We start from the raw sequence: 24,101 nt of genomic DNA on the forward strand, positions 1-24,101 counted from the left end.
CATTAAGATGTTAAAGGTCAGGCGGTGGAAATTTTTCTCTTTATATATATCGAAGTTTTCTTTATATATTTCTCACTTCTCTTTATATATATCGCATTTCCTTTATATATATATCGAGGTTTTGTTTATATATTTCGCATTTCCTTTATATATATCCAGGTTTTGTATATATATATCGCATTTCCTTTATGTATATCCAGGTTTTCTTTATATATATCGCAATTTCTTTATATATCGAGGTTTGCTTTTATACATTGCATTTCCTTTATATATACAGGTTGGCATTAATGGGCTTCCGTACAATCTAAAATGAACTAGGCAATTAAAAGAGGTCAATGATCGACAGTTTGCAAAATCGAGGCAATATGGCCGATCAAGAGTCATCTGCTGCAATTTCTTATTTTTCCTTTAATATTGTGTTACATAAAGAAACTTACAAAAAAATAGTATTCTTAATAATTTGTTTATATAATTTTTATAAAATCACTATGTGATCCTTTTATGTGATTTAAAGTTTTATGTGATTTAATTGTAAGTTGCACGAGATTTGAAAACTTAAACAATAGGGAATGCGATATCGCACGAATTTTTCGAACAGCTGCGAATCTCTATTATACTGTTATATCTCTGTGAATACAAAAGTAATATAATGAAATTTAGAATTGATGCATTCTTGTATGCTTTCTACAGATTTAGAATGATTAAAACGGAATTTTAATATCTTAATGTTTTAATTTAATGATTAAGAAACTATTCGAATACATGTTCGTCTCTCTGCAAACTTATTGAAATAAAATATTAAAAAACAAATGGATTGAAATCATGCCAAGAACTCAAATACTTCAGTATATACCGTTTTTTCACATTCTTATTTTTCTTCAAAATTAAACTTTTCTATAATGCATTCAAAAGCTTCCGCCCCATTTCTGACTTTTACTAATTATTCTGCCTTGCAAACTGACTTTAGAATAATTTATTAATCATGTAAATTTTGGTCCTTTCACCTAGAAAAAACAAAACTTGAGGTCAGAACTATTTCAAATAAAGAAGACACATAATCCATGTTAATCATATTTCGGCTGATGCAACTTTTTTTTTTCAAAACTGAATACTTTGATATTTTCTATACTTAAGCATTGAATTCATATTTTGGGATGTCTTTGGTCCTATAACACACCTGGCCGTGCCGACAAATTATCATACAGCGCGTTAGCGTGGTATGATAATTTGCCGGCACGGCCAGGTGTGTTATAGGACCGAAGACATCCCAAAATATGAATTCAATACTTATATCTACATTCTTTAATTTTTCATCTTCATAATTGTTTATTTCGGTAATCTTTGATGTAAATTTAGCGCCCTTCAAAACTGGTGTGCTTTATAGACGTAAGAGCCGTTTGTGACGTTTGTGACGTCGTAAAGTTAAATAACGCAAATGAACATTGCGGGGAAGAAAAGTGACAAATTAATTTAAAATGCACATTTGTTGTATTTTTACGTTAATTCAACAGGGTTAATTTATTAAAAGTTGAATTTAGTCAAACAATGTACGTTTTGGTGTTCATAAAGTACATGTATGTAATAAAATGCTTATAGTTCCTACTGTGTATTTTAACGCGCGGTAATAAGGTTTCGCGTGTGTTGTAGAGATTTGAACGTCATGGATTTATAATGGATTTCATAAAGAAAAATACACTGAATGTAAATATTAAATGATGACAAAAGAATAAAACATGCCAGGGGCGTAGCAACCGGGGGGCCAGTTTTTTTTCCCAACCTTACTTATACTATCGGAAATGTTAATTGAAAGCCTGGTTGGCCCCCCCACTTTTAGTGATGTACAGAAAATGTAGTATTAGAATTGATACTGAAAGTAGTTGACACTGAGAAAAAGTTTACCTCACCCCCCCCAAAAAAAAGAAATAGGATTTTCGACTTTGGGCAACTTTTCCCTTTTTTTTTTTTTTTTTTTTTTTTTTTTTTTTTTTTTTGCTTGTCAACTTTTTACAGGTAAGTAAAAATCTTTTTTCTCTGGCTGCCCCCCCCCCCCATTTTCAAAAACGATGCTACGCCACTGCATGCATAAACGTTTTACGGTAACTGTATCTTACAATGGATTCTAAAAAGATGTGATCTTATGACATGTTTAATCATACAATTTGTATAAAAATTGTGGAACAAAAGAATTAACATCTTAATTTCAATTAACGTAGTTATTTGGTTTTTTTTTTAAAAAATCAGTCATGAAATCTTTTCAGAATGTTATAGTTTAAAATAATGATGTATGTAGATGTTACATTCCATTTAAAATTATTTCTCCACATTCATTGATAATGAATAAGATATATTTTAAACTTAAATCACACTGTAATATATTGTCGATTGGAACATTAAATAATCATTGGATACATTTATAAAAGATGAAAATTACTTACGATTTAGACATCGAAAAGTGTATGCACTTTTAAAAAATGCGAGTTTTAGAATATGTAACGTAACAAATACTAGATATCATTCACATATGAATGAAAAAATCTAAAATTAATACAATTTAAAGTTCTTTATTTCTTCTTAAAAGAAGAACAATAGACAAATATGCGCTGGCCATGTTTTAAGTCAGTAAAAAAGTGGGCGTCCTCATTATCGTACGGAGATTGAAGAAACTGTGAAGTACCCCGCCGTAGAAAACAGATTCGTATATCGTAAATATATACTTTATAGTAATTGAGTAAAGTTAAACATTAGATGTTGGTCACTCTTGTAATTAAAAGAAAAATGTCTGTTTTTAAAGTTTATTTTGACGTAAATTTTGCAAAACCTGAAGTACAGTCATCCTTTGCTAACAGAGTCATTATAATAACGTCAGCAGCATTACTTTCTTTTAAACATAGAGTTCTAAGCGAATGAATTGGGAGACATTCATGCACACAATAAGCATGTGATAGTGGAATATTACTACAAAATAAAGTAAAGGATGAAAAAGTGGATTGATTGATTGATTGTTTATTGTTTAACGCCAAGTTTATCTGGCGACCCCCAGTGAGCCTACTCTTTTTCGAATTCCAGAGAAACGATCTTTTACATATTTTTATATTTGCTGTATTTCTCAATCAATAAACTTTTCATTTAAGTCCATTATATTATCCTACAGTTCAGAGAAGAACAAATCGTCCCTTATTTTATTGGGCTCATTTATTTAATTTTACACAATCAACTAACAAAACGTGAAGACAACAAATGAGAATTAATCTTAAATATACTTAAAGTACAAAGCAAACAAATGCATGAAACTCCAAAGAGATGAAATTAGGTGCCATGGTTTTTAACTTTCACCTTCAAAATGAGTGGGTTTTTTTATTATAAGGTTCAACATCATTTATTTTACAAAATATTTTTTTTTTCAACACAATCAAGCGCTTTTTTTGTTTTTCAATTTGAGTACCATTTTACATATAAAGATAACTTTTTTTCACATTAAACTTATTTTTAAAATCAAACCGTCTGATGATTTCAGAAAAGTGCACACTACAAAACATGGGTAGGTGTCATTTGTACTTTTTCTTTTACAAAATCTTTTTATTTCTCCCAAAAGTCTTGAATTCACTATATTAATATCTGGTCAGCGCAGTGAATATAGAAAAAAAAATCATTTTCAATTGTTTTAACACAAAACTAATCAATTATCGGAATGGTTGTTTAAAAAAAAGAGAGATAAATAAATCAAGAGATAAAAACACAAACGAGGAAACAACAGCAAGTCCGATAAGGAAACAAACAAACATTTTTAGAATAGCAGGGACCAGATGTGCTTCTGACAAAAAACTTATAATATCGATTCTGAAAAAAAGTTGAATAGCAGATATGTTGAAAATAGTTGCACACTTTAAAATGACAAGATAGGAACAACAACAACAACAACAACAACAAACTATGAAACCTTTAAAACAGGTAAAACTTAAAAACAACGACCATCATAGACTTTTTAATGTCATCAAGTCCCTCCAGAATTGCATCTTCATAAATTGACCGCATTTTCTGAGACAGACATTTCATATCAGCTCGGATTATCAACATGATGCATTGCTTCTTTTAAGATAGAGGTACACCTGCATGCAATACATGTATTTGTACATGACCTTCCCCAACATTACGCCCCATGTCTCCTGAACAAAAAGACGAACGACAAATAAATAGAAGCACGAAAAAATTCTGATTTACACCTCAAAAGATACGGTCGATTTACCTAACACTGGATGATCACGTGTTTATGGAATCAGATATGATGATCTGCTGAGATATGCTTTGAGTGAAAGAGAAGTGTGTAATCTGCAATCAGTGGTATACCGTAATTCAAAATTATCTTTAAAGTCTTTTTACAAATAAAAATAAATAAAGTTATTGAAAAAACATATTTCTCTCAGTGCGACCTTGTTCCCGGAATCAAAGTGTTCAACAGCAATCAGAAAAACCTCAATGTGTGCTCCCGTAACCTTGGTATTCTATTCTGGTAAGGTTTCTTGACTGAAAGTCGACGTACTCCCTCGCCGTCGCCTTCTGTCATGTCTATGGTGATCCGTAGAAAAAATAACCAAGAAATCTGAAATGCTTGGTCTCAATTCAGGATCATTGAGCAAGCTGCGCATAATCAAATCTTTGCTCGTTTCATTAATCTCAACTAAACTTTGTTTCAGATTCAGCATGGTAGCAGCGTCGACTCCAAGAATGAAATCCGAAAGTTTCATCGATCTTTGAGCTTCAAATGCTCCAACGATCAAAAGCATCTCAAACATGAATAAGCCAAATGAGTACACGTCATCTTTTGCTGTGTACATTTCCCCACTTAGGACTCCTTTAGAGAGGTACACGAACTCCTGTGCTTGTACGTGATCTTTGTCGAGTGGCAACATGGCTTTCTTGGGTAGACATGCCCCGCTAAGTTTCACAATCCCCTACAGTAAAGAGAAAGTTAGGAGGACTTGTTAAAACATACTAGTATTAAGTATGAGATTATTCTTGCAAAAAAAGAGTTGCAATATGTGCATCCTGAAGCGAAATATGTTCTCAGTTGCATTGTATCTTCATATCTTAAAAATTATAAAATGAAGAAAATTCTATTCGAGAAAATCTGGATAGACCGTAGATGCACTTATTATACCCCCTCCGCTTTATAAGCAGGAGGGTATATAGTGCATGAAAGGGATGTACGTCTGTCAGTATGTACGTCCATCAGCTATGCTTTAGGGTACCCATCTCTTATCTGCAACTCATTTTTTTCTACTGAGTGAAATTAAATGAGACTTTCAAAGATTCTTTATCACATAATGCAGTTGTGCACCTTATATGTTACTTTTTGATCTGACACTTATTTCGAAATTCTCAGAGCAAAACAGACTTCGCCATGATAATCATATGGGAAGCGGGGTATTATTTAATAGGCGCATTCCTCACAGTATCTCTAATTTGTTTTGCAGTCATAAATATTTGAAAAAACAAAATGTTTTTGAAACACTGATGCCTCCAGCTGGCAGCTTTTGGCAAGTGTATGTTAAAGTTTCCAAAATGGAAGTCGAACTCGGTCAAGAGATAAAAAATGCTGAAACCCCCCAAAAGGTCTTGTATTGGAAAATAATTCTTTGAAATATGGAAGGTCAAGCACCAACCGTTAAAAAGGATAAATTTTGGAAAAAATAAAATAAAAAGCGGGTCAAATTCCAAGGTCAAGTAAGTTGGTACCCTAAGAATAGTCTTGTCACAAGTAGTACACATGTAAAAATGAAGCCGTATATCTTGAACTAATAAAAAGATGGAGGCAAAGTTATAGTTTTTCTTAGGGCAAACAACTTTACAGACAAACAGAAAGACAGACAGGCATTGGGAAATGTACATACTCCGAATGTTCGCGTACGGTGCATAAAATGGTGTGGTAAAGTAATTTGCCCGAGTGTATAAGATAATTTCTTTTCAGCAAATTTATTTACATTTGTAAGTTTCTCCTTGGAAACTTTAACTGTACTAGATGTAAGTTCCATATGAACCATATCTCGTTCATGCAAGTAGACCATTCCTTCAACCACTTCATGAAGTATTCGTTTGACTTGCACATCTCTTTCTAAAGGATGGTGCTTCAGATAGTCATTAACGGATGTCAGATGGCCGTCATATATAAGAGCTGGAGTCGGTGCATCAGAATGCGAAATTCCGAGAAATTCAGCAACATGTTGATTTTGTAAGGACCTAGATAAAAACAAAGTACAGCTTCAAAAACATACTGGCTTTCATTCTTCATGGTGCTTTATTTGTAATTTTGCAAAATAAGACTATTTCATTTATAACTGGAAACCTTGGGAAGTGTGCCTGGTCAAGAATGACAATTTCAAAATATTATTTGGTCATCTATAATCGTGCTAACAATTACGTCCCTTGGAGACATGATTCTATAAATGGAAAACGCGTGCAATTTGTAAACGTTGAATAATTTGATGGAATGTTTACCTCAACTTGGCTATCTCTGAGTGTACTTCGGTCACTCCTGAGCTTGGAAGGTAGACACGGATAAAAATATTATGCTCCTGTCCTTCCTTATTCATATGGTATCCATTCTGAAATCCAGTCCAAAGACCACGTTCCAACTCTTTCCCTGGTTCCTGGACCATTGTTGAAGAGCTTATTGTCCTTGCCACATCAGAAGACCGAAAAGATTTGTGGCCTGTTTTGCAGGAATGATCTCTCACACGAAGCTCATTTACATTGTAATCCGCAACAAAAATGTACCCTTTTCCATACTCTCTTAACTTCTCTCGCAGTTTCTCGAAGTCGGTCATCATCTTGACGTAAGTCTCGCGAGATTCAATGGAATCGGACCGACAGTGGATTATATGATCCAGGGCTTCTTGGTTCGCTTTAATAACGGACGGAATTCTCATTTCTAGCATTTGCAGAAATTGACATGGTCTTTCCAACAAAGCTTGAATAAAATCAATCATAATGTCATGCTTTTCATCCACACACATCTTCAAAAACTTTTCAGACTTCTTGTGAGCTATTTTAGTAGGATGGGCCTTAAATTCCTGCATCTTTTTGCTAACAACAACCGAGTCATAGATTGTTGACCTACGGATTTTCATTTTAAAATTACGAGCTATATTCTTGATCGGAGAAATGTATCTTGCAAGGATGGATACATTCAAAGGCATTAATTCTTCCTCGGCGCTTTGTGAAGAGGTAGAGGATAAGTACACATTCATATTACTCAAACTGAATGTAGACAATCTTTTGGCAGCGAATTTACCTCTTCTGTGGCTAATGGTTGAGTGCATGTCTTCTCTATCATTTGAGTTCCTAGACATACTAATGTCTTGTTCAATCTTCCCAATTTGGTTTTCAAGACCTCGAAACTCCTCTTTAACCTCTTGGTAAAGTTCATCTTCTAGCTTTTTCACCCAATTCTTCTCTTCATCCCATTCTTTCAACTCGAGAGAAACTCGATCTGCTGTTATGTCGTCAATTTGTTCTTTGATCTCCTCCCAATTACATGAGTCTGATTGAGGTACCTCCTTTTCAATCCAATTAGTGATTCGCAATCTTGTTTGGGGTAGCTGTAAATGTTCTCGAAAGTTCTTGCAAATCTCCAATGCAGTTTCATCCACTTTTGATCTGAGAGTGGTCACAATGGAGTCAGAATCTTTTTTCAAAATTTCCAACTTTTGAGATAGGTCTTGAATCTTTTCCTTCCCTAAATTTTCATCGTTGTTAATTTGTCTCACAATTGTCTTGCTATGGTGAATCCCTCTTGTTAATAAATTGTCTATCCACCTGAAAAGAAATTTTAATGTTGTGTCATAGTCAATGAGAATTTAAAAAAAAATTAATCATCAATTACATCGTAATTGATAAATTTATTGGAAATCGTGTACTTTATGACTCATTGGTTCATTATTTTATAATTTGAATATTAAAAAATATATAGGTAGAAAAAAGGTTAAGATAGACGCAAACCATATTTCTGAAATTATTTCTCTACCTAACGATTATAAATCATTTCAAAACCTTTAATAGCTGCATCTTTGTATTAAATCTCAATGATATTAAACAAAAAACTACAGTAATATGGTTCAATTCTTATCTCCCATAAATATACATTGTAATTGTTATTAATTCTATGCTGCTTATTAACAAAATCACAATGAATGGTGGTTGGCATTTTACACACTGATGAAGATTCTATAACAAGATATGTATTTCATTGTTTTACTTACTTAAATGTTGAATAAATTCTTCTTTCCATCGCTTTAGAATGCAGCTCTTGAATCGCCATCAACAATTTCATATAATCGTCTGTTATAAACTTCCTACTGACAGAGAGCTCTCTATTCGCTTTCTTCGCAGAAAATCGCAAAACTTGTGACCGTGAGAGATTTGTCCAGTATTTATGGAGACGTGAGCATGCGTGGTCAAAAACCTTTGGCTGCTCCTCTTTTTGGATAAGATCCCAAAGGTTGCAAATGAAGATGGCGCAACTGGGATCAAACGGCAAGCCTGATTGGCTAGACCTCTTTTTCTGATTTTCCATAATTAGGCGTAAGAGAGCACCTAGCTTTTAAAACAAATACCTTTTTATTTTCAATTGTTTTAGAAAGGAGCATTTACTAAGCTCATATATAAATGTTTAGAGCTTTTTTTATTTTATTTTTTATTCAAAAATTAAAACCGATTCATATTTTGCAAAATAAGATTAAGACACCATATAAGCATTTACCTTATCCTCATCAACTCCTCCTGCGCTGTCTGACTTGATGAGGTAAATAAATCCCATTATTTCATTGGCGGAAACAAAGTTGCCAATCACCGAATCCATGAGCTCATTTTCACCGATGCCCGGGGAATCCACGATTACTAACCCACACTTCAAAGAAAAAAAATATCTTAAATAGATAAAGAGATTGACTCCCTGCAAATAGTAGTCTATGTGATTACAATACTACCGAAAGCTAGTGGGGTGAATCAGCATTATATGTGAGTTTACTAGAACTTGAAATATTTGTAACAAACCCGAAGAAGATTTGCTGATATATACACTTGAACCTCTCTGACGTCAGAAACCAGTTCTCGTTTCTCTGCATCTTTCTCAAATAATATGTCTTTAAGTATTTCACGGAGTGATTTAATGTCACAATTTTTTATGACGTAATCTTCTTTATCGCCCTTATAAATAATGCGAGCACCATTTTTGTCTGCATAGGAAATTCGGGTGACAACAGAACTACATGGAAGGGCATGGGTAGGTAGTAAATTTTCTTCCAACAAAAGGTTTAGCACTGTGGATTTTCCAGCTCCAGTCTCACCTGGAACAAAAATTACTTAATTTGCACTATACGTTACATAAAGGATATTCAATGTTTGTAGTTGAATAAAGAATTCACTTCACGAGTTGAAGGAGTTTTAAATATTGTCACGGGTGCGATGAAAGATATGGAGATAACAAACATACATGTGTATTAAATACCAAAGTTCATAAAACAATACAAGATAGGAACAGAACGAACACGGACCTCCAAAACAACACAGGTGGGATCAGGTGCCATGGAGGAGTCAGCATCCCCTGCCGACCGGTCACGCAAAACAGAAGTGAAAATATTAAAACACCCTGATTCAGAAGTGAAACAAATGCCAAACCCAACCACAGAGTATCGTTTATTACATTTTCTTTGATTTTCCGGTTGCTTGAGTCTTTCTGGCATATGCTGTAAATTTAAAATTGCGGATGGGACAATATACTTTGTTATTGTGAGTTCGAGAACTAATATAAGTATTAATTTCAACAACATATATAAGCATTTTATTCGCAGTCAGAAAAATTTATTTACTCTTATTATAAGGTAAGAAGAATTCTTTTTTTTTTTTACAAAATTCTTCAAGAGAAGGAATTTTTTTTTTGCCACGGTTTGACAGTATATTATTTTGATATCCAAGCAAACCGTGACAGAATAAAACTTGTACTTTTAATCGTTCAATTATTATAGTATTTCACTGTTGAATGATTACTGATAAGTACAAGTCTGTTATGCGTATTGTATGTTAAATGACAGTGATAGAATCTCACTTTTTTGAGATGGGTGTATGGTTCGCAAAAATTGCATTTTGATCGAAAACATTAACCGCCAGTTGTAGTCGATATTATACCGTTGACATAGTTATTCATTGCATTAAATATAACATATATATTTACCAGAAACTACTACCACACAGTCTCCTTTCTCAACCAATCGTTTTCTTCTTTGAATATCCTCGCTGAGTTCATTTATTATGCCCTCAGTCTTAAGAAACCCTTCTATTGCTTGAATTCCCTCATTTCCCTTTTCATCTTCAGTTTCTTTCTTGTAATTTTGGAATGTATCCTGACAAATGATCAGCATCTCCACCAATCTGTTTCGCTTCTGTAAATTTTCTCTTTGGACACCTTGCATTGCCTTTTCAATCTGATAATACGAAGATGCAAAATTAAGATCATTCAGATAATATATTTAGATTTAAAAAAACCCCAAGAAGTTCATCATAAGCAATGCCTAAATTGCGACATACATGTACGTATGTACATTTAACGAAGAAGCACATTCTTGGAATGATTTTTAATCAATCTTATATAATGCTATGAATGAGAAGCCTTCTTTTGACCATAGAGTTATTAAACTCTGCCAAATAATTTAATGAACTTTTTCTGATCATGCGTGGGTTAACCTATAGCAAACTTATAAAAATACGATGATTTCAACTTTTTTCTTATCAACTGCATATGATATTGATTACACAGCAAGTGCATGCTCGACGGGAAATAAAATTGCTAGAACACTTCATTAACAGACAAGTTGCTCGTTGCAATGGTTTTTGGTAAATATAATGTAAAAAAAATATGACTCATGTTTTATACCGATTTTAGGCGATTATTAAACACTTAGTTGTCTACAATTTTTTTATTTGCACGAACATGTCAATGAGCACATGGTGAGCATAACTGGCTATGACCCGTGGACAGAGAATATTTACTTCTCTATGGCACTTGGTTTCACTTCTGATGTTTTTAGAAGTATTTCTTTGTTGTATTCCTGATTTGTATTATTTCAGTGGACTTTTGAACTTGATTGCTATTCGTAATTGCCTCTATTACATTCCAACTGTTTATCAAAATTAGAAAAAAAAAATGGAGTAGAGCCAAATAAACTGATTGACAAAACAATATGCCTATTATCTTCGATTTTCCAGCATAAATAAGGTTTAAACATAAAAAATAACACATGAAACATTATTAACTAATGCAATATGAGCTGTATTTTTTTCTTCATGTTCTTAAAATTTGCTACTAGTATTTTGATAAATCTGTATGTTATTGAATCCTTTATGATCAATCAGACTTAAAAAACATTAATTTTTCAGAAGAAAGTTTTCTGTAAAATGGAATGTATAGTATTTTATAGTATAAGATATCAATATTGTACAGGACGACAATAATGTAATTTTTCTTCATTCAAAGCATAAATATAGTTCATCAATCGCAAATACATGTACGAACAACACAAGTTTAAAAATGTACATTTTTCTGTCATTGAAATATTTATTGCAATATATACTGCAACAAGAAATTCCATATCAAATTTGCAGCTCATATTGCTGTGAGTGCCCGACGGCATGTTGAGTGATACCGAATAAAAACTCGTTCAGAATTTTAAATTTCTGGCTTTTAATCGAAGTCTTTCCTGTTAAAGAATTACACAGTGTAAACATGGCCATGCTGTAATTTGGTTACCGATTTCGTAATACCATCTTCTAAATCGCTATGCAGAAAATTTTGTATTGATTTACAACTTGAAGTTTAAAGTGACTTTAGCGATCTTTATAGAATCAAGCTTGTATTTCAGTCAACCTTGAAACTACTGGGTACACGTGTATTAACAAATAAAAATTAGATGAATGTTCTTTAGGCTTGAATGAACTTTGCTCTGTCAGCATATTTCTAACCCGGAAGAATTAAATCTAGTATAGAAAGTATTGTAAAATAAGAAAAATCATTTGTGTGCCTTCTTATTTTAAATTTTACATACTACATGTAGAACTGGTTTTAAATTATAGTGTTTTCAAACACCACCTACTATGGGCTAAGGGCGATTTCTTTTGTTTGTTAAATACGAATACAAATTCCACAGAATTGAGTGAACAGCAGACTTGTAATTATAGGGTACACGTAAACCTGAAAAACTAAGGGAATTTCCCCTTCTTGGATAAAAATAATGACTTAGCAACAATTAACGACTAATTAGTGACTGGAACCTTTTTAAACTTTTACTGCAAGAATTGGCAAGAATTCAAATGAATTTTTCCTAAGCAGGAAGTAAATGTAAGATCATTAATATCATTTTACTAATTACTGTGTATTGGATTATTTACGATTTTTAAATCATACATAGAAAATATTAAATTCAAAAGTAAATCTTATCAATTCCATGTACAATAGAATTTAACTGAATATAGCCCTCTAACAAAATTAAATTAGTTCTAAGTAGTAACTTAGCAGTATGAAATATTCTGAATTTTTCATATGGACTTAACACATTCAAATACAGTATATAATTAATTGATATTTATTATATATTTTTTAAATATTTCACCATTTGTTTGAAGTCTCCATATTCATTCGTTCGGTGCGCCATTAACAATCGCTCCTTTATTTCTTCTGTAGTGACTAAACCAGCTAGATCCACGCCCAATAGATCACCCAGATCAAATAAAGTATCTACGTCATCAGCATTCTTGATGTCATCTTCACTGACGCTAAACATGTCATCAGTCTCAGCCATTATTGTAATTATAGTGTTCCTGCAACCAAGTGTTTTTTTTTCAAATACAGATGTTGTTCTCTTTATGATTATTAATTTTTATTCTGATTTTGAAAATAAATTCACGAAAATTGCCAAATAATCATTTTGTTTTTTATAAACATAATTGCCCTTTAAAAAAAAAATTGTTAAGAAAAACTTTTATCTCATTTTCTGATATTTACCAAACAACGAATAATTTTCTTACAGATATCATTAAAATCATATATGCATTAGAAAAAAAAAAGATTCACTTCTCAACCATTTATCCAAATTCCTGAACTAAGGTTCAAAGAAAGGGCTTTTTACTTAATTATTCAAAAAAAAATCTTATGATTCAGAATGATAATAATTAAGTTGCAGTTAAAATGAAACGAAAAAAACTGTTGTCGAATATTTGCTTTCCTGAAGATTCCTTACTCTTTTGCCAGAAGGAATAACATACCTTATTTCATAAAGTGCCGTGAAACATCTGAGTGTCTCAATAAGCTGTCTTTTGTCTGATTAAAGGACAGTTGCAAAATTGTGCCCAATGAACCAATTGAGGAAATCTTTTTGACAATCGATATAATCAGACCTTTCTCGTTTTTTTGTACCAATAGAGCAAATCTTTTTGGTAATCGATTCACGTTTTCGTCGGACAATTTGATCTCTTGTGCATAGTAGTGTAAACTTCAAACAATATTCCATATAGAGAAAACAAGAATCATCAAGGGTTAAAAAAAAGTATGTTTTAACATGTGTAAATTTTATTTCAACATTCAAAACACATGAATTATTAGTCCTCTGCAAAACATATACATGAAATGGAATGGAATATCGAGTTAAATTAGTTGATTCGATACGCTTTATATCATGCTCTGCCTACGAACAATTCCTATAATTAGGCATGTTTTGACAAAGAAGTTGATGAAACAAGAATATCAACAATATCTTTTGAAGACATCATTTTGCAAGTTCTACGATCGCTACAGTGACATTGTCATTGCAAACTCTCACTACGGCGAATGCTGTCTGACACTTTCATATCCATTGTTAAACTAATTATTACAAACTGATTTGTCTACGTACTTTTTCGTTTGTATTAGGGAGTTGGTCGGTCGGAAGGGGATGCTTACTGTTGCATCTAATCAAACCTCTTATGCTTTTAGTGGTCGGTGTTTGCTCTGCTTCTTATTTGTATGCAAAAATGGGCTTTTACGCTGAAATACTATTTTTAATCTCCATATTTCTTTATCTACTTTTGAATCATTGAATAATTTAAGGGACCAAAACTACATTCGTGGGTTCTGCACAGCAATCCTTATGATAAGGAGGCTCAAATTTTTACTTAAAGATTATTATTGCGCAGAAGTCTGGCTTAGTAAAAATTACGTATTTAATTTGATGTTTTTCCCCAAAAGTTTCTCACAATCTACTGGAATCCTTCAATAGCCTTTGTTTAAAACAATTATTGGAATGTTCACTTGAAATAAGTTCATTGAAAAACATATCAATTGTAAGTTTTTGGGCCCCACCTTCTGCTGCATTCTGATATTGTAAAATCTGTAATCTCATTTGGCATTTGTAATAAATGCTTATACACACACACATTATTATTTAACAGCCATGAAATTAAATATTTGTTAAGAGTTAAGCATTACAGGTGTTTTTATATGAATAGCCATGAAATTAAATATTTGTTGTTTTTTTTTTTGCGTGACACTATATGAGCCCGAAGAGGGACTGGATTAATGCGTCTTTTTTACCTGAGTGTCTTAAGGTGAGATTTTCCTCATACAAAAATGCATTTCTTGTATTCAAAAATTAATGAAATTTCACAGAATCAAGAAGAAAATATGGCCGTTTTTTTATCAGAGGCAGGGTAAAGTCGATGTCAATACATTTTCCCTGGACATAAAAAAAAATTTACTGCATCACATCGTGAGATACTAGTACCTTTTTTTATTTCAAAGGATTAAATGATTTTCCTTTTTGCATAAATAGATATTACACTATAGGATGTATAAGATGATATTACCAAGTTGATATAAGTACTTTAACAAAAATGGCTTTTGGCTAATCCGATTGTTCTCCATTTGTCTTAAATTTTTAGGATATATTGAATATTTCTATGTGTGTCATATCTAAATTTTTCTTATTTTCATATATGGTAAAGAAGTCATATCGAGATACAAAATAATAGATAAACAGAAAGTTATAATAGTTAATGAAGAGAGAGAAACATATTCTACTTTCATATCTGTATATAGATTGAAAGCTTTGAAAAGCTAACATTAAACATAGGGAGATAATGAACAGTATTAAAGATCAAAAGTTCATAAAACAATAAAAAACAGGAGCACAGCAATCACGGACCTCCAAAACATCTGACGTGGGATTAGGTGCCATGAGGGAGTGAGCATCCCCTGAACTACATAAGCACAAATATTCTCAATACAGAGGCATCAGTGAAGTAATAGCAGCAACAACATTGTATATGTACATGCATCTCGTATTTCTCTTTCTTTATCACAGAAATAGCTAACATTTAATACAAGAAAACTTTTTGTGAAAAGCAAATCTTTTTAAAAATTATTTCAGTTAACAAAAATTCTTTATTTCTAACCTTTTTAAAATATTTTGCGGGCACAGATAAAAGATGCTATAGTTTGTCTCGTATTCGTTACGAGAAAATTTTGATCAATTGCCTTGCAAAAAATACGGTAGTGATTTCAATTCATTGAAATCAAAATGATTCAAACCTTAAAAACCATAGCATTACTTATACAAGTATACATATTGGTATCTTTTATTTAGAAAATATTAAAATTATAGAGAATTAAAAAAAGAAATTAAGTGAGACAAAGTTTTTCTTTCTTCAAGACAAAACAAAAATAAACTTGCAGTGATACAAATATTTATCTTCAAACTGGACACTAGCTGAACTGAATAATGAGCGTGTCGAAAGGACACCACATTTTTTTCCCCAAAAAAGTCTTTCCTGAAATATCATTACGTCCATGACTATTAAGACTTAAATAAACTATGGGAAGAGATCTACTCATCTTCGGTAGATCAGATTTCGTTTCCGGGGTAGGGGCTTTGGCTCTTCGTCAACTCTCTCTAAGATATCAACAACGGGAAACTTCAAGTTCAGAAACTCTCCAACGCGCGGACGGTCGTCTGCTTTTCCAAAACACTTTGTCATCAAAGCACATATATCCTCTGACTGGCCTTGGAAAACTTCATCCAAATTCAACATTTCTCGCGGCATCACTTCCCTCGCAAATTGGTCCAGAGACCATTGACGATACTCTTTGTAGGGTTTCTTTCTGAAAATCAGCTCCAAAGCCAGGAGTCCTACTGCGTACGAATCGTCACATGCAAGGTATGCTTCACCATTAAGGACTTCTGGTGAAATGAACACAAAATGCGACACTTGGATTGATTCGCGATCCATTGGAAGGTTGGCTTTTCGGGGAAGACACGCTCCGGTTAGTTTAACCATTCCCGTTGCTTGTTCAACCTTTTGAAATGGAAATAAAATGTATAAAGAGGTATGCTGTAAATTTAAAATTTATTTTAGCGGTTGCCTCTAGGAGTCTAATGTGTTTTGTTCTTAATAAAAAAAAAACGACAAAAAAAGATTTCTTGTACATATTATTCATACATACCGTAACAGTATGTGTGTTGAGCTCCATATGGACTAAATTTCGACGATGAAGATATTCCAGTCCTTTCACAGTCTCTTGAAAGACTTTCATGCGCTCTTTGGCCGAATCTTTACTTCTGCTTTTAAAATATTCATGCAGTGTCTTCATTCGATTCTTGTAGATGAGTGTTGGGAATCCAGAATGAACACGATGAAGACCAAGGAATTCAGCAACATGACTGTGCTTTAAAAATCTGTTTTGATGATAAAAAGATAAAAAAAAAATCAATTTCTTACTCATTTTGTCATACATAATTGGAAGAAAATTGTAAATGGTAACATATGTGCATTATGTATACCTGAGTTTAGAAACCTCAGCCGTTATGTTGGTTACTCCTGATGACATCATATAGATTCTGATGAACACTGGAATTTCTCCTGCATTTTCTTCCTTTCGAATGCTGCCATTTTGCAGAATTGTCCAAAGAGCTCTCGTTTCACTTGTTTGGGCAGTGTTACTTTCTGTAGAACTGTTGTCGATAAAATGGGAAATATGGATAGACTTTTCATCCGAGTTAGAAATCCGTATTTCTGCATTTCTAAAATCATCGACAAAGATTTCTCCTTCCCCGTACTCAGTCAATTGATGTTTTAAATCTTCCAAGCCAGTCATCATCTCTTCATATAATTCCCTAGAGACTTTCGTGTCCCTCCTACATCGCAGTATAAGCATCATGACCTTTCTATCCGACTCGATAATGGCAGGAATTTTACAATGGATGTCAGCAAGTTTTTCTCTGGTTTGATCAAGCAAGGCCTCGATAAACTTTCGGAGAAAACTGTTTCCATAATTTGTATTCAATAAGTAGTCGTAATACCGTTCTGATTTTTCTCTGGCTACTTTGGTTCGATTCTTCTCATAGTCTCCGATACGACCTTTCTTGTTGACAATATTTTGCAAGGCGTTTCCGAGAGGAGAGAGAAATTGCGCAATGAATGGTACTGTTAACTGGTTTTCTGAGCATACCATGACACTTGGCAAAGTGGATCGCCGGGATGGGCCGCCTAGCGAGTGTCTTTTACGCATTGTCCCAAATTGAGACTGTGATGCGTCATCACTGGTAATGGATTTCGTGTCTGAATTCAAATCATCATCAACATCAGCCAATTCTTCTCGTAATAGATTCAGCTTCAGATGAATCTCAGTCATTATTGCCCTGTCGATTTCTTTGATGTGACCTTGTTGATCTTCCCATCTAACCAGCTCTTTGGATATCCTTTGAGACGTCCTTTCGTAAATTTCCATTTTGATTTCCGTCCAGGTTGGAAATTCGTTTGGATCAGGTGTTTCGGCCGTTGTCCAGTTGATTATTTGAGTTTTCGAAGGTAACGTCATCAAATACTCCCGGAAAGACTGGTATATTTCTTCACAAGCGTTGTCGATTTTTTTCGTCAATGACTGCATAACCTCCTCTGCGTGAAGTCCTATCCTATCTAACTTGACTTCTATCTCTGATAACTTCTGCTGAAGGTCATCCTCTGAAGTGTCCAGACGACAGACGAACGTCTTAAGGTGGTGTGTCATTCTCTTCAGTATGGTTTCCATCCATCTGAAATAATTATTTGTAAATCTTTCTTTTTACGAAAAAAAATGATTTTGTTAATTAAAATGGGAGTTATTCACAGACATATAATGAAATTGTTGATAGTTGTGATCAACATAGATATAAAAACAACGTATTTACTTGTAGGTTGATGTTACTCTTTTGTCAAGAGCGGAAGTGTAGAGTTCATGAATCCCACTCCACACTGCTTTGAAGTCGGAAGTGATGTAATTTTTATTCTGATCCAATTCCCTCTTTGCCTCCATGGCTGAAAATTTTATAACCTGGTCCCGTTTTAGACCTGGCCAATATCTTTCGAGACGGGACACAATGTACTGGAAGACTTCCTCTCTTTCATCTCTCTTTACATTGTCCCAGTGATTACAAACAAAGAGAGCCAGTCGAGGGTCAAAATTCAAACCATATCCGTCCTTCTTTTCCTTTTGGGAGGTCAGAATCATTTTCAGCAATTCTCCAATCTGTCAAATTTAAGTGAATTCTAAGGTTAGGGAATCATGGGGATATGTTTCAAATTGTTAAGTTTATTCTTTATAGCAGGAAGCCCAATTATAAGCTCAAATTGTAAAATTGTAATATTAAAATATGACAATACACACCCTGTCTTCATCCACTCTCTGACCACTATCTGACTTGATGAGGTAGATGAATCCATTGATTTGGTTGGTCTCCACAAAGCGTTTGATGACGTTGTCCATCTGTGGATTTTCCCCAATACCTGGAGAGTCTACCAAAACGAGGCCGTTCTGCAGGATCAAAAAATAAAGTAAGCATGTTTTCTAGTTTTGGTCGTCTAGGAATATTAGAATAAAATTATCCTGATTGAATGAGTTCTAGAAATTCATTACCTTTAATCTCTCATTTGGCAATTTCAGGTGGACTTCTGCGACAGCATCCTCTGATTCACCCTTTTTGCCCTCGCGCTTTTCAAGATCTTTTTCAAACAATAATTTTTCAATTTGTTTTTCAATTGGTTCGTCCGGATTTAAGTTAAACTTTTCTGTTTTGCCACTTTCATTCAATATATGTACGGAAATTTGTTCCCCGTGTGATATCCTAGTTATGACTGATGTGCAGCAAACGGCCTTGACCGTCAATAAGTCCTCGTATCCCAATAACAAGTTCAGAAATGTCGTTTTACCCGCATTTGTTTCGCCTGAAATTATAGAATTTAGATTCGGAATAGCTCCTTGTTTAATGCAATTATGCCTTTGAAATAACGAAACTAAGAATCTTTTAGAGACTTTTTGCAAAAAAAATTAATATTGGAAAAAAAAATAATAAATCACCTGCAACAACAACAACACAATGTCCATGAGTAATGTGTTGAATTTTTTGTCTGAGATCTTCGTCGAGGTCCTTTGTAATACCCTCTGTCTCGAGAAGTGATTCAAGAGTTGTCTTTCCTTCAATTCGTTCTTTGCCGCAAGACGACATTTGATGAAAACTAGCGTTTGTTTGGGTGAATTTCTTTAGAAGCTCCTGTAACTTATTCCTTCTCTTTATGTCGTCACATTGTTTTTCCATGAACAGCTTTCGAAACTTAAAATAGAACATAAATAAAAACATTTAATATTTTTAAGCATAAAAAAGATACAGAAATAAAAAAAAATTATAAAAGTTGAAATTGTTATTATCAATTGGGGTGTAATTAAGTAATTAAAACTTACGATATATTTTTACGCTTTATAAACCGCGAAAACCGCGTATAAAAGGTTATATATAAAGTTGAAACGCTTCATTCCTTATAATTTAATTTCAGTGTAGACAAAAAGACACTTTTTTCTCCAGAATAAGGCTTCAAATTGAGCATTATTTTAAAAGTAACGTCAAGCGGAGTAATACGTTTTTGACGTAACTCATTGTGACGTAGGCAAGTTATGTTATCCAAAATATTATATGTTTTTGATTCAGCCAATGAAATAGCTTGATACAAGTGAAATTAAATTATTTGTCATTATTTTTTATTTTAATTATGTACTACAGTGAAGATTTATAAGCATGAAGTTTTTTTTAAAATTGAATTAAAGATCTAGATCTGTTTCATGAAGGTCAACGGTATTTATCACTATTTTTTTCCCTTCAGTCAACGTTGAATTTCGCAATGCAAGAGGGATACTAAAGACAGATTGTTGTGAGAATTTATCATGCTGCGTTTAAGTTTGAGAATATAGATTTAAATCTTTTTTTTAAATTCTGCTCTGTATTATTTTATTTAAAGACGTTTTATAGAAAAAAAAAACAATTTGACATTGATTAAAAAATATAATTTACAAACTAATTTACAAGTGTTTCAATGGTCTGCCCTCTTAGTAAAAATCTTTTTATTTGGCAACTTTTAAAATATATTGGGCTTGTCTCAGTGTTAAAATATAGATTTTGTATCTCATTGGTCAATGGTTCAACAAAAGAAGGTACCCGGAAGAAAAAAAACAAGTTTTCGAAATTCTAAAGCGTCGCTGCAGGAGATATAGAATAACTAGTTAATTCTCATGATAATATGGTGTGTATTTACAGTGAAATAAATGATTAAACATGGATTTAAACATGCACAATCATTCATGCATTAAAATCTTTCAATTTTTTAATTCTTTATTTTTTCTGGAGAATATTTGTATTTTTTTTCTTCACATTTTTTGACATCAGGTAAAGAATTTGTTATTCAACTGCCAAATATCGATTGTCTTATTATTTTAGAGAATCGAAACACGTAATGAATTATAAATAAGATAGATAAAAAAATGTTGCAAAAATGTGAGTTTCTAGTACATAATCACACAGCTGAAATATTTTTTAAAGAAAGGTTCCGGTATTTTTTTTCTATAAAGGAGCGTTAACATAGCATTTTCATCGGACACAAAAACTTACATATATTGCTCACAGGAGCGAGTGAAAGAAAAGAAATAAGTAAGAAGCTTATTTAGTTTATTTTAGAAAATATTCGGAAAAATGAAAACTTAATTTCTTTTAAACATAAGTAATAGTGCCACAATTTTGTAAATTTTAACATTGAAAGTTATATTGCTTTATTAAACCCCCTTCCCATTTCTAGGACTGTTTTTTGTTTGAAGGGGTTGGGTTAAGGTGTGAACAGTCTCAAGCACTGGTTGAATATATGCAACTTATGGATTATTGTATATCTATCTCTCTCTCTACACGTGTAAGGATTATTTATTCCTTTTTGCTATATATCGTGCCTAATGTAAATTCATTACAATTTCGATATTCATGTGGGTGTTTACATGTTATAAGTTCCATGCGATGTTAAAAAAATCTACTTAATTTTATATTTCAACTATTCTGTAGACATCGAATCAGTTTACAGTTTACAGATTTAAATCGCCAATTATCAAAGAATGGACTAAAAATTTAATATAAATTGCCTAAATTCCTTTTAGTTTTATACAGCTTTTCTTTGATCGACAAAGTAAAAAACCAAACATGGATATGATCATAATTTATGGTTACATGATTAAATTTCAAATTTTCCCTTTGTAAACCAAAAATAGACTGGGAATTCAATGTATATTCCCTATGAATTACAAAGCTTTGCCTACAATAGATAGACAAGGGGATTATCCTCTTCTTAATAATTTAAGTTTAAGATTAACATCTGCTGGCGCATCATGAGTATTTTGAAATGAATTACATAATATATGAATTAAAGATATTTTCTTATCCAATAACCAAATACAAAAAATTAACTTACTGGTCTATAAACGCATTTAAAATATATACAACATACAAAAAATCAAATTGATGTTAATTGATAAGTTTTAATTACCAGTAAGTTTTAATTGATATTCGATAATATTACAATAAATAATGTCCTCAGAGCTCGGAAAGAAACAAAAAAAGTTTGTCAATGATTAAGTCTTAATGGTTTCACTTATTCATTTTTAATTAGAACATATGCCCGGAACATTTTTATCTGATTTCTGATTGTTTTAGAATACATTTTTTTGGGTATGGCCCTTCGTATACTGCAATATTACAGACCCTATGATTTCATGGACTTGTTTTTTCTTTCTGAAAGGTGTTTTTTCAAGTTTGGTAACTGAAACAAGTCTAAGGATGAAAGATCTGGCGAATATTGTTTTTGTGACATTACATTAACGTTCTGTTTATCCCCCAAATTCATTTCTCTGGTCGTTTGGGTTTGTAAGCTTTCGTGAAGAATTCAATGTTCTGGATTCCTTATTTTGGGTCCTTCCTTTCAGAAGCATTTTTTAAAATTAGAATTTGGCTTTCTAGACTTCAACAGAAATTGAACTCCCTCCCGAAATATGAATTTGAACCACAAGACCACTACAATGTAATGTTTAAGAAAATGGCAAATAAAACCGTTTTTGTGCTCTTGCAAACCTTAAAGTTTGCTCTTCTCAGACCTTTTCTGTTTTTTGTCAAGTACAACATTGTTAAATTGTTTTGAAGGTTTAAAGTAATAGATTCAAGTTTTATTCTCTGTATGAATTATAGACAAAGGTGGAAAATTACAATTTCTGATTTAAAAAAAACAGTTGTTTAGATACTGAGTATTCTTACACGCTGTGGTTTTCACTCATTTTCCAAAATATAGGGTAACCTTTGAGCAATAAACTTTTTAACAATCAAATATTTCTTTATAACAGAGTGAACTACCCCCAAAATGATATTTATCAAATTTGCTTTTAAAGTGTCTTAAAGTCAATAAAATAAAATCAGTGATAATTTGTTGAATATTCGCAAATACACATTGGTTGTTGTACGTCCTTATCGCCAAGGACGGTAGCCATTTTTGATGCACATTATATAATTTTTGTTCATTGAAATCCACCTGTTCGTGTGTTAAAACAGACATTTGTTGCTGTAAATTTTACATATTTCACTTAATATATTTTTGGGATATTAACAAGTATTACGGCAACTTTAATGAAGCGTTTAATTTCACTCTAGTTTACTGATTCTTGAGCATTCATTTTTAATGCAGTGTCTCGAATAGCCCTTGTTTTCCAGCTTCCCACAATGAAACTATGTGATGAAAAGTGACTACATAAACTGTCATCAATGCATCAAAGATTCAATAATGAGAGAAAGTAAAGCTTAATGTCGTATGATTTCTATGTTGTATGTCATCGAGGTAATGACATTATTTATTCAACAACCCTCGTATTAGAAAACAAAAATAGGAAAAAGGTGGCTCGACCCCAGATTTAAAAAGAACAAAAATGGAAGAGGGTCCATATCCCAAAGGCCTGTATTTCAAACAATGTGATCTACCCCAAAATGATGTTTATTAAATTAGGTATGTGTTATAGTCGTCAATCAAACAACATCGGTACTACGGATTATGAAGTCAATCAAACATCATCGCTGATAATTTGTTGAATTTTGGCAAATAGAACATTGGTTGTTGTAAGACATTGTCGCCAAGGACGATACCAATTTTTGATGCCCATTATATTATTTTTGTTCATTCTTTTGCTATTAAAAATTAACCTTAACTCCCCTCACCCTCCCGACATTTTTTTCTTTTGAGCCTTCATTAAGGTGAAAATGACATTTTTACAACAGCTACAAACTACAAAAATATATGTACGATTATAAGAAAATAAATAAATAAATAAATATACCGTTTCAATTGGATTTTCCCGGGAATCCAGATAGTCCAGATGCATACAGATCCTATTCTGCATTTCTTCCACATCATTCAATTTAGCCAAATCCACTCCTAGCTCTTCGGCATAGTCCATAACAGTATCTAAATCGGCGTCCGGATGAAGAACCAACTCTTTGGTAATACACGGCACGCTCCCTCTTCTTGTGGCCATCCATTCTTTATGTGATTCGTCCATTCTAGGACCTGGCGGAGAATACGCCATTTTTCCTCTTGGAAATTACAACAGTTAGTTTAACAACTAAGCAAAACCATGTATTGAATGGGTTTTATTTAAACTGCGTGCATGCGCAGTGCTGGTCTTAGAGTTTTTGGTTTTCATTCTT

The 24,101-nt window shown here is 32.7% G+C and overlaps 2 protein-coding genes across 2 annotated transcripts; both read right to left on the bottom strand.

Moving 5' to 3' along the window:
• Nucleotides 1–3,701: 3,701 nt before the first annotated feature.
• LOC134273229 (uncharacterized) lies at nt 3,702–13,485 on the bottom strand. The gene is made up of 9 exons (XM_062755423.1): nt 13,309–13,485; nt 12,657–12,864; nt 10,226–10,475; nt 9,049–9,341; nt 8,756–8,902; nt 8,256–8,593; nt 6,493–7,812; nt 5,979–6,234; nt 3,702–4,949 (listed from the first exon to the last, which is right to left on the bottom strand). Exons 2-9 carry the CDS (start codon nt 12,843–12,845, stop codon nt 4,500–4,502), a joined length of 3,243 nt encoding a protein of 1,080 aa, XP_062611407.1. The 5' UTR covers nt 12,846–12,864; nt 13,309–13,485; the 3' UTR covers nt 3,702–4,499.
• A 1,640-nt stretch (nt 13,486–15,125) lies between these two features.
• LOC134273227 (uncharacterized) lies at nt 15,126–24,052 on the bottom strand. Its single transcript, XM_062755422.1, has 8 exons — nt 23,732–24,052; nt 19,409–19,661; nt 18,968–19,275; nt 18,719–18,865; nt 18,243–18,580; nt 16,857–18,107; nt 16,520–16,751; nt 15,126–16,371 (listed from the first exon to the last, which is right to left on the bottom strand). Exons 1-8 carry the CDS (start codon nt 23,978–23,980, stop codon nt 15,907–15,909), a joined length of 3,243 nt encoding a protein of 1,080 aa, XP_062611406.1. The 5' UTR covers nt 23,981–24,052; the 3' UTR covers nt 15,126–15,906.
• Nucleotides 24,053–24,101: the final 49 nt, after the last annotated feature.

This window comes from Saccostrea cucullata, unplaced genomic scaffold (assembly GCF_032062105.1).
Source record: "Saccostrea cucullata isolate Sc308-1 unplaced genomic scaffold, CSIRO_AGI_Scuc_v1 ctg741, whole genome shotgun sequence".
In the NCBI taxonomy this organism is placed as follows: domain Eukaryota; kingdom Metazoa; phylum Mollusca; class Bivalvia; order Ostreida; family Ostreidae; genus Saccostrea; species Saccostrea cuccullata.